The sequence below is a fragment of the Pecten maximus genome, chromosome 19 (genome assembly GCF_902652985.1).
Source record: "Pecten maximus chromosome 19, xPecMax1.1, whole genome shotgun sequence".
NCBI classification, from domain to species: Eukaryota; Metazoa; Mollusca; class Bivalvia; order Pectinida; family Pectinidae; genus Pecten; species Pecten maximus.
The window spans coordinates 28,585,814-28,598,247 of record NC_047033.1 but is presented as its reverse complement, the minus strand read 5'-3'; the positions used below and the strand labels follow the sequence as shown (position 1 = coordinate 28,598,247).

Genomic DNA, 12,434 nt, shown 5'->3' with positions numbered 1-12,434 from the left:
AATTAAGATCTAATATAAAGGTAACTATTTCTCCTAGAATTACAGAATGCATACAAATTAACAGTAAATTAATCCCTACTTTTTGGCATTAAATCATTATTAAATGAACCAAATAACCCAAAATGGTCCCCACAAAATCGGTGAGGAAATATGAAATCACCTCCTTGGAGTTATTGTAAAACAAACAAAAAAACAATGTAAGTGTTAATCACAATTTAATATTAAGAACAAAAGACAACAATATTACACAATAATATGATAAACATTTACTTCTTCACAATGATAATCATATCTGTGGACTTCGGTAAGTTTAACCTTTGTCAATTAGATGTTTTATAGACTTCCTCAAGTCAACACATAAATTAAATAAATGATACCCGGGTATTAAACCCTGAATACAGCCAATAACAAACTGAATCACAGGGATGTGGTACGAGTTCCACAGTCCATAATTACCAGATAGGTTTAATAGTCTCTAGACTATGGACCATGGGATGGGAATCTGGGTCAAGTCCCTGTGATCAGTCACACAAGCAGTCAGCATCACATATTAAATCATTCAGTAAAGTACTACTACTCAAGACTTCCTCAACAGTCCTCATCTACCTCCACAAGACTTCCTCAACAGTCCTCATCTACCTCCACAAGACTTCCTCAACAGTCCTCATCTAACTCCCACAAGACTTCCTCAACAGTCCTCATCTAACTCCCACAAGACTTCCTCAACAGTCCTCATCTACCTCCACAAGACTTCCTCAACAGTCCTCATCTAACACCCACAAGACTTCATCAACAGTCCTCATCTACCTCCACAAGACTTCCTCAACAGTCCTCATCTAACACCCACAAGACTTCCTCAACAGTTCTCATTTAACACCCACAAGACTTCCCCAACAGTCCTCATCTACCTCCACAAGACTTCCTCAACAGTCCTCATCTACCTCCTCAAGACTTCCTCAAAAGTCCTCATCTACCTCCTCAAGACTTCCTCAACAGTCCTCATCTACCTCCACAGTCCTCATCTACCTCCACAAGACTTCCTCAACAGTCCTCATCTAACTCCACAATACTTCCTCAACAGTCCTCATCTACCTCCACAAGACTTCTCAACAGTCCTCATCTAACTCCACAAGACTTCCTCAACAGTCCTCATCTAACTCCACAAGACTTCCTCAGCAGTCCTCATCTACCTCCACAAGACTTCTCAACAGTCCTCATCTAACTCCACAAGACTTCCCCAACAGTCCTCATCTACCTCCACAAGACTTCCTCAACAGTCCTCATCTACCTCCTCAAGACTTCCTCAACAGTCCTCATCTACCTCCTACAAGACTTCTCAACAGTCCTCATCTACCTCCACAAGACTTCCTCAACAGTCCTCATCTACTCCCACAAGACTTCCCCAACAGTCCTCATCTACCTCCTACAAGACTTCCTCAACAGTCGTCATCTACCTCCTACAAGACTTCCTCAACAGTCGTCATCTACCTCCATAAGACTTCCTCAACAGTCCTCATCTACCTCCACAAGACTTCCTCAACAGTCCTCACCTACCTCCTACAAGACTTCCTCAACAGTCCTCATCTACCTCCACAAGACTTCCTCAACAGTCCTCATCTACCTCCTCAAGACTTCCCCAACAGTCCTCATCTACCTCCACATGACTTCCTCAACAGTCCTCATCTACCTCCACAAGACTTCCCCAACAGTCCTCATCTACCTCCACATGACTTCCTCAACAGTCCTCATCTACTCCCACAAGACTTCCCCAACAGTCCTCATCTACCTCCACAAGACTTCCTCAACAGTCCTCATCTACCTCCACAAGACTTCCTCAACAGTCCTCATCTACCTCAAGACTTCCTCAACAGTCCTTATCTACCTCCACATGACTTCCCCAACAGTCCTCATCTACCTCCTACAAGACTTCTCAACAGTCCTCATCTACCTCCACAAGACTTCCTCAACAGTCCTCATCTACCTCAACAAGACTTCCTCAACAGTCCTCATTTATTTCCAAAAGACTTCCTCAACAGTCCTCATCTACCTCCACAAGACTTCCTCAACAGTCCTCATCTACCTCCACAAGACTTCCTCAACAGTCCTCATCTACCTCCTACAAGACTTCCTCAACAGTCCTCATTTATTTCCACAAGACTTCCTCAACAGTCCTCATTTACTCCCACAAGACTTCTCAACAGTCCTCATCTAACACCCACAAGACTTCCTCAACAGTCCTCATCTACCTCCACAAGACTTCCTCAACAGTCCTCATCTAATTCCCACAAGACTTCCTCAACAGTCCTCATCTACCTCCACAAGACTTCCTCAACAGTCCTCATCTACCTCCACAAGACTTCCTCAACAGTCCTCATCTACCTCCTACAAGACTTCCTCAACAGTCCTCATTTATTTCCACAAGACTTCCTCAACAGTCCTCATTTACTCCCACAAGAATTTCTTTCCAAGCTCACATAATAATACAGATGTCAATTTAAACAGTAATGCACAGGTGACCAATATTAATATTTGAACTGTTAGTGTCAGAGAGAGAATTAACTTTAAGACAAAAAAGGTTTTTTTGTAAATACAAATTAAACCAATGTTATCGCCCAACAGGAAGTGACTTACTCCATGGTAACGGGAGGTCTTGTTGCCCAGAGGTACAAATAAGCAGAGGGTCCCTTAGAACCTGTTACCGGAATCTTCAACTGAAAATAAAAGAAATTGTTCAATATGTATTTCTACAATATCCGGTTGTCAAAGATTGTTATTTACTCATCATTTAGTAACAAAAGTTGGTATTCTTGGAACCAATGTTGGTTTTGAATTCGTGTCGTTAGAATAAGTGTATTTCTCTTCTGAATTGGTGTCTTTAGAATTCGTGTCGTTAGACTAAGTGTCTTTTTCTTCTGAATTGGTGTCTTTTGAAAAAGTGTCATTCTCTTCTGCATTGGTGTCTTAAGAATTGATTGGAAATTAATAAATTGACTCTTGGTTGAATTCAGACACTAGAATGTAAACCAAAAACAGCAGTTATTGCATGGAAACTAATATGTAAGCTATTCTATTTTTGTCCACATAATACAGTCCAATAACAAAAGAAGCTATTTCACAGACAAAAAAATGTTACTCTGTGTCTTTATTACCGAGTCAGCAATCTTTGTGAAATTTTAAAAGGTATTGTAAATCAGTGACACTGGAAGAAGTTTTGGGTCAGTCTTTGAGAACACCAGAAAGACATGGAAACTCCAGAAGGCAGGAGACTGTCTTCCTAATTACCATTTATCCTCACAGAATGAGGCAAAATGGCCCTATCACAATCCAGTGAAAAACAAGAGATCCCAGAGGGATCTTGACGCCCACCATTGAATGATCTTTATAGGTTCCATGTCAGATTGATCTTTTCTATACTTTTCCCTTCCTCTAAGTCTTACTAATCTGTGTAAATTCAGAAACAGCCCTCTAGTATTTTTCAAACAAAGGGAACCTATATAACAAATTTAAGATTTAGCGATAATGGCTGTCTGTCGGCCATGTTGTTTTCAGATTGGTCCAAAAATGCAATACTAGGGACCAAGGGAAAGCTACATATGAAATTTGAGAAAGATCCTTTCAGCAATTTCTGAGAAATAGCGATAACAAACTTCAATATAGTCAAAATCAAAGATGGCTGCCTCTCGGCCATGTTGTTTTCTGATCGGTCTCAAAATGCAACATGCATAACTAAGCACCAAGAGGAACCTACATGTGAAATTTGAGAAAGATCCCTTCAGCGCTTTCTGAGAAATAGCAACAACAAACTTCAATTGTCAAAATCCAAGATGGCTGCCTGTCGGCCATGATGTTTTCCGATTGGTCTCAAAATGCAATATGCATAATTAGGCACCAAGAGGAACCTACATGTGAAATTTGAGAAAGATCCCTTCAGTGCTTTCTGAAAAATAGCGATAACAAACTTCAATTGTCAAAATCCAAGATGGCTGCCTGTCGGCCATGTTGTTTTCTGATCGGTCTCAAAATGCAATATGCATAACTAGGCACCGAGGGGAACCTACATATGAAATTTGAGAAAGATCCTTTCAATACTTTCTGAGAAATAGCGATAACAAGAATTGTTTACGGACGGAGGGACGGAGGGACGGACGGAGGGACGGACGGAGGGACGGACCACGGACCACGGACGCAGGGCGATTTGAATAGCCCACAATCTGATGATGGTGGGCTAAAAAACCATGAATCATTTTGTATATGATTGTAGCTACCTTAGCATTTCCTGCCAATGGATCGACCTTGTTATCATCAGGATTTTTGGATATATGTTGCATTTTTAAAGGACTTCCCAACCTTTCCATGACAACATCATAACCCTGCAGTATTCCAAGGGCTTGTCTCACATAGGGTTCAGTTTGGATGTTTTCTGAAACACAAAAACGTGATGACAGATGTTCGATTAATTTTTCAATATCATGTACGTTATCCTTAATTATTTATCAGTGTGAGCCACACTATATGATGTCATCGAGACATCATGCAACAACCACGACGTCTGGGTTATGGTTTGATTTGATAACATTCTGTTATATTTTATTACATTCTGTAACACTCAATAATATTTTATAACATTGTATAACAATATTTGACACCATATAACATTCTTAAACATTTCACAACATTCTATAATATTCCATAACATTTCATAACATTCTATAACATTTAATGATATTCTAAAACATTTCAAGATATTCTATAACATTTCATGATATGTAATAGATACATAATGGGTACGAGTGATGTATCGGATATATCACATGAGTGCGTAGCACGAGTGTGATATATGCGATACGTCACGAGTACCCATTTTGTATCTGTTTTATCCAATGACAGCCGAGGTTTTGTCACCCACGTGCCTAGGGGTGGAGCTATAAAATTGATAAAAACCTGTCACTGTGATATGTTTCCCGCCAATTTCTGACACGTTTCATTCTGTCACAGTAGCCTATTCATTTCTAGTGAGACTGTCAACCATGGCGGATCAGGTACTGATCATTGATGTCGATGTGTTTACCGACCTCGACCAAGTATGAGTAGGAACTGGAAGATAGTGACACGGTAGCTACTGACATTGGATTATTTGATACCAAGGAATTAACGCAACCAATTGTAAATAAACTGAATGGTAATGTGAAAAACATGTGAAAGACTGCAGGATTCGAGGGAAATTACACAAACGGTAACTGCTCCGGAAAGAGGACCTGCGCTACTTCCCTTTACCAAGCAGGTAAGTCTAAAATCATATCGTTTGAACAAATTGTGAAATGAATTATTTTTCGTAAATTTCGACGTTCACGATGTCACGAATCTTTCAAAGTCCATGAAATTGTTTAAATACATCGATGAATCGGTTAATCGGTATTTTTATCCACTCGTCCTGTTATTATTTTCATCACTATTTTGTTTATGATAAGATTTTTGTGCAACGAAAATGTATGATTATATTTGGCGTAATCTGTATAACCATTTTTTTTTTTTTTAAATGAATGAAATTTTATATGTAATCATGAATGCGTTTTTTTTTACTGATCTGTTAAAATATACTGAACAGGGTTTTATATTCTGTTTCGTCAGGTTTTGATGAACAACTCAATATGGACAGGACGGAACATTGCAGCACGGCTGTACGTTCATACAAGGTGAAGAAAGAAGACAACAAAGAACATTTCTAAACGGCACTCGTATTTCATTAAATTTTGTTTAAAATGTATTTCCTGTCTTTGTTCATTTGTCACGCCCACATTTGAAATTGGCCCCGCCTCAAGACTGAGGCATGGACCAATCAGAAATGCCATGTGATATTTCAGATATCACATATGTGATATTTGAAATATCACATAGTATGCAATATATCGCCAACAAAAGATCAAAGAAAACCGAGGCGTCATTGGATAATCTATATAACATTTCAAAATATTCTTTAACATTTCATAACATTCTATAACATTTTATAATATTCTATAACATTTCATGATATTCTATATAACATTTCATAATATTCTATAACATTTCATAACATCCTATAACATTTCAAGATATTCTATAACATTTCATAACATTCTATATAACATTTCAAAATATTCTATAATATTTCATAACATTCTATAACATTTTATAATATTCTATAACATTTCATGATATTCTATATAACATTTCATAATATTCTATAACATTTTGTGATATTCTACAACATTCTGTAATATTCTATAACATTTCATAATATTCTATCACATTTTATAAAATTCTTTAACATTTCATATTTCATAACATTCTTATAACATTTCATAACATGCTATCACATTTCATGATATTCAATAACATATATCATAATATTCTATTATAACATTTCATGATATTATTTAACATTTCACAAAATTCTATTATACCCTATAACATTTCATGATATTCTATAACATTTCATTGTATTCTATAACACTTAATAACATTCTATAACATTTCGCGATATTCTATAAAACTTCATCATATTCTATAACGTTTCATGATATTCTTTAACATTTCACAACATTCTATAATACCCTTTATTATTTCATGATACTCTCTATAACATTTCATTGTATTCTTTAACACTTAATGATATTCTATAACATTTCATAATATTCTGTAAAACTTCATATTATTCTATAACATTTCATGATATTCTATAGGCCTAATATTAACATCCTAATTATTTCATAACATTTTATTAAATTATATTACATTCTACAGACTACATTATATAATAGATCTAGTTCATAACATTCTACATTTCATAATATTCTATAACATCCTTTAACATTCTATATTTTTTTTAAGCAATTCGACGCTTAATTTTAAAATTTTATATCATAACAATCCACATAACGTTAGATCAGTAGCTATATAGGTAGATATGGCCTAGCCGCCCTAATCAATAACCGAGTATAGGCCAAGCAGACGATGTCAGTGTCCTTGAACTGCAGTATATGTAGGACAGGTTAAGCAATTCTTCGCATACATTAAGTATGTGTTACCTTGATCAACTCTTTGTTTATAAATCTGGAATCCGAAAAAGGTCGCTGCGAGACATCCAACTGAGCCTACAGCGATTTCGGCCAAACTAATTCGTGACATTGTAACTCACGTTGTTTTGGTTAGAAACATCTGATTGAGCAAGATTGACTTGGAGCAGTGTAAATAACGGATACTGTGCCGTGCAGGTTCTACGAGCTATGTCCCCTTAACATACCTTAGAAGAAATTCACTTAGATTTTTTTCCCCAAATAACATGAAAGAAACGGAATGAGTATCAGAAAGTGTTTTATCCAGACATCAATTCAGTCATGAACATAAAGTTCCCTAAATTATGAACATTACTGTACAGCGCGTGTACAGAATATATCCGGTATTTACTCCGCGCCGCCGATTTTCCAAGATGGCCGCGCCCATCAGTTGGAGCATGAGAAGATTTTACATCTATGCTTTTAGGTAATATGGTTCTTTTACTGTCGTTTGTACGATGTTATGTTGTCTCTTAGCTTAACCTTCTAATTTGCTTTTGAGGAGATTTCTATTTAATTGGTAGAGTAGATCTCTGCGTCCTGAAAACCGAAACTTCTAAATTTGTGCAAGGGGAATTTCCTTCTACTCGATCGAACAATAAAATAAGATCTATTGATTTCAGATACCATATCCGATGCCAGCATGTTGGCTTGCAGATACAGCTTTCCATTTGGAGACCATACAACACAAAGGCTCCACGGAACATACTAACCCTTCACGACAGAGGCATCTTTCAAAATGTCTATCCCAGTGGCAGGTAACAAAATGTTGAGAATTTCAGCTCTATATTTAGAAGTAAATGTATTAGATATTAAGACACTGAGCCTCAAACGATTAACACTAAGCTAAAAGGAAATTCACTCTAGCCTGAGCTAGTAAGGTGACCTCTACTTCATACACTGTCCAGTTTTACACTACTCCCTCCTTCACAAAAGCATGTTGAACACTATATACCCCTGAGTATGAAAGCCCTATCTCATACTACATGTAGTACAAAAATGACAAAATTAGGACAAAATGAGGACAAAAAGGACAAAAAGATGACAAAATAAGGACAAAAAGGACAAATTAGGACAAAAAGGACAAAATGAGGACAAAATAACAAAATGAGGACAAAATGAGGACACAATTAAGGACAAAATCAGGACAAAATCATGACAAAAATGACAAAATCATGACAAATAATGACAAAATAATCACAAATAATGACAAAATAATGACAAAATAATGACAGAAATGACAAAATCATGACAAATAATGACAAAATAATCACAAATAATGACAAAATAATGACAAATAATGACAAAATAATGACAAAAATGACAAAATAATGACAAATAATGACAAAATAATGACCAAAATGACAAAATCATGACAAATCATGACAAAATAATGACAAAAATGACAAAATCATGACAAAATAATGACAAAAATGACAAAATCATGACAAAAATGACAAAAATGACAAAATCATGAGAAATAATGACAAAATAATGACAAAAATGACAAAATCATGACAAATGACAAAATAATGACAAAAATTACAAAATCATGACAAAACATGCCAAAATCCTGACAAATAATGACAAAATAATGACAAAAATGATAAAATCATGACAAATAATGACAAAATCATGACAAAATCATGACAAATAATGACAAAATCATGACAAAAATGACAAAAACATGACAAAATCATGACAAAATCATGACAAAAATGACGAAATCATGACAAAACATGACAAAATCATGACAAAATCATGACAAAAATGACAAAACATGACAAAAACAACAAAACATGACAAATTCATGACAAATTCATGACAAATTCATGACAAAAAAATGACAAATAATGACAAAACATGACAAAAATGACAAATTCATGACAAAATCATGACAAAAATGACAAAACATGACAAAAACAACAAAAATGACAAAATCATGAATTTAAAACAGCATGTTAACATGTTAAAAACACCATATAAACATGTCAAAACAGCAAATCAGCATGTTAAAACAACATGTTAGCATGTTAAAACACCATGTTAAAAAGACACAGTTTTAGAATGATTATTTTGAACTGACATGATTCCATTTTACAATAAAAACCATCTAAATCTATTGTAATTTACGGAAAATGACCTCCGTACAACTTATCAGACAGTTATGGTTGTGACGTCACACTCTCTAGAAAGTTCCGAGAATAGAAAGTGAAAGCAGTTTGTCATGGTAGTATTTTTAGTTCTAGCAACAAAACAAAACCTTTATTTTACTACTGTTATGAAGACATCAACTCAGAATGATTATTTTGAACTGACATGATTCCACTTTACAATAAAAACTATCTGAATCTACTGTAATCTCCAAAAAATACCCTCCGTACAACTCAAGACAGTTATGGCTGTGACGTCACAGTTCCGGGAATAGAAAGTGAAAGCAGTTTGTCATGGTAGTATTTTTAGTTCTAGCAACAAAACAAAACCTTTATTTTACTACTGTTATGAAGACATCAATTCATAATGATTATTTTGAACTGAGATGATTCCATTTTACAATACAAACCATCTAAATCTACTGTAATCTGCAAAAAATGACCTCCGTAACACTGAGTCAGTGATAACTTGAGCATCAAGAAATCAATCTCCGTAAATCATGATAAAAACAGCTTCATTCTATAATAAGAGCGAAGCTCTTCGGGCAGCGAAGCTCTTCGGGCAGCGAAGCTGCCCGAGCGAAGCTCTTTACCGTTAACGTGCACGTATGTACAGTATTCTAGTCCAGCTTCGCATTACGTCGTACGGGATGATACAGCCTGAAAATTTTCTGCCGGAAGTGAGCGTGTGTAACCCGCTCCATTTGTCTGCAGAAACTGTAAATCCAGTTGGTGTGTTCATAATGCTGACTTATTATTTTTGTAAAAAATATCTGTTATAGTTTGCGAATAAAATGTAGCTCGAGTTATGGTTTCGAGGACGGAACTGGGAACATTCGGCATATTTCCGATGATTGCCGAAAATGTATCGAGATGTTGCACCCTCCATGTCGTTCCTAGGCAACGTGGTTGCTATATAAATCTAGCCAATCAGATCGCGAGGTCGATTGTCCGCCATTACCTCCGTCAACTTGTCGGACCTCAGTTGAACACCGCGAGAATACATATGTAAACAGAAAATGGTGAAAACGTGCTCGTGGGGAACTGGCAACAGTTACCCCCGATACCCTGATAGATTGGAGGGCGGTGTTGTATATTCTACAATTCATGGATCCTAAAACGTAAGTAAAAGCGACATAAAAATGAGCTGGAGGTGGGTGAAGGCGTGTAAAAGCATGTCAAAACGAAAGTAGAAGCAACAAGGTAATGTACAGTAAGACTAGTGTAATGAAGTATGTGTAGTACATGTATTTACTGCGAAAGTTTGGAATCTTTCTTTCACTTTCTCGTGGCAAGGTTTGCCTAACGTTATACTGCAGTCTGATTTGTACCATTGTATGTCTGGTGTAGTGTTAGGGCCAGAGGAAACTCAGGCTATCTGATACCATTTGAAACACGCTCATCATGTATGCATGCTTTTATTACAGTTAACTTATACCACAGGGGCATGTCTAGCCTTATATAAAAAAAAAATAGCCAGATATACCTATATGAAGACTTTATATATAAGTATTTCTGGCTATTTTTAAAATATAAGACGAGACATGTCCATATGATTATATCAAATTCATTAGCTATTAATTTCAATAGTATGCCAAAATATTTGTTTCCATTGATTTCTCAGTCCATCTTGATATTTCGAAACTGAAAGTAGGATTTTTTTTTGTAGTGATGTACCATAAATTAATCTTTTTTTTTCAAAAATATGTATAATTATAATATTGTTTAGATCATGCCTTATACATGTATCAATGGTGCCCAATACCAGTTTTAATTAAAAGATGATAATCTCTCAAATTATACATAAGGTTGGTAGAGACATTAAGTTTACATTGTAGTTACCAGCTATGTTACTGTTACCAACAATATTAATGTTGCAAAATTACATCTGATTCACACTTAACCTTATTTTCCCCTCACAGATTACTAAATGCACTGCCACATGAAATGTGTATATTACTGGAATGCTTCCACTTGGCACTAATATTTGGGATATCTAATGATAATGTGATATTTTTTAATGGAACACTTTCCTGATGATTATCATATTGGCATTGAGTGAAAATGAAAATATTCTATAACTAAATATTTAATAAACCACATTTGAATCTATAAACCAGTCAAACATAATGGTGTGATAGCTTCACTAATTGTATGCATTTGATTTTCCTTCCTCTATAATAAACATCGGTTACTACAATATAATACAAGTGAAATTTTGAAACTGTCTAATCTAATCCCTGAGTGTTATTAATCCATGACCTTATCCACCATCAGTAAACATATCTTATCCGACCCCACCCCCTGAGTATTCTAACATCTCCATGACCTTGCCTGATATGAATCCCGAGCTTTCTAATTTACCAATTAAAATACATGTAAAATGTATGTACATATGTTTTCTATTTTCTTGTCTATAAAGTAAACAGCAAGCATGTCAAAAGACTTCATGTATATGGTGGGAATAGCACATACATAGAATATATACATCCTATTTGTTGAGATAGTGTAAAGCATACTCCGGGCATGTAGAAAAATGAAGGCTTTAGCTTAAGAGTGTTGTCATTAAATGAAAAATATGAAGAAAAAAAAAACATTTGTAACTATCGTATTTTTTCAGATACAGCTTTGGAAGTTTTGTCAGCAGCAGCTAAAATAAATAGGCTAGAACAACAACTACATAGATATGAGCTGCTGAATTTGCACCATGAACAACAAAATACTACATCTTTCTCAAGTGTTATATTGATAGTGAAATTAAGCAGAAATAAAATTGATTGACATCCTGAATTGTAACTGTTGTCTAGATTTTTTTATCCATCCTGGATCAACTTCTGGTTATAACTAGACATACCATTGTTAGACCTGTACTGTACTGCACTTTATAGTTTTATTTACTATACAGGTTTGGGTATTACATATTTTAAATTACTCATTTAAGCTTACTGATTATTCTACTTTGTATCAAGGCTAATAAGGGGAAAATAATCAAAGACAATTAACAGTCCAGTGTCTTGGTTATAGCTCTGTCTACATTGGAACTTAACAATTGTTCCTCTAATCAACCACAGGGACATGTCTTGTCTTATATTAAAAAATAGCTAGAAATACCTATATAGATTAACATATAGCTATTTCTGGCTACAAAATGTATTTATTTTTAAATATAAGACTAGACGTGCCCCTGTGA

At 35.3% G+C, this 12,434-nt stretch overlaps 2 protein-coding genes and 1 long non-coding RNA gene across 3 annotated transcripts; 2 read left to right on the top strand and 1 right to left on the bottom strand.

Annotated features, from left to right (window-relative positions):
* Positions 1–279: 279 nt before the first annotated feature.
* LOC117317502 (nuclear pore complex-interacting protein family member B5-like) lies at positions 280–2,478 on the top strand. Its single transcript, XM_033872316.1, has 3 exons — positions 280–304; positions 784–1,047; positions 1,082–2,478. Exons 1-3 carry the CDS (start codon positions 280–282, stop codon positions 2,476–2,478), a joined length of 1,686 nt encoding a protein of 561 aa, XP_033728207.1.
* Positions 2,479–2,627: 149 nt separating this feature from the next.
* On the bottom strand, positions 2,628–7,198 carry LOC117317501. Its single transcript, XM_033872315.1, has 3 exons — positions 7,065–7,198; positions 4,266–4,420; positions 2,628–2,711 (listed from the first exon to the last, which is right to left on the bottom strand). The coding sequence occupies exons 1-3, from the start codon at positions 7,162–7,164 to the stop codon at positions 2,628–2,630; spliced, it is 339 nt and encodes a 112-aa protein (XP_033728206.1). The 5' UTR covers positions 7,165–7,198.
* A 228-nt stretch (positions 7,199–7,426) lies between these two features.
* Positions 7,427–12,034, top strand: LOC117317775. Its single transcript, XR_004530242.1, has 3 exons — positions 7,427–7,518; positions 7,715–7,849; positions 11,865–12,034. It is a non-coding gene; the product is annotated as an uncharacterized LOC117317775 (long non-coding RNA).
* The last annotated feature ends 400 nt before the right edge of the window (positions 12,035–12,434 follow it).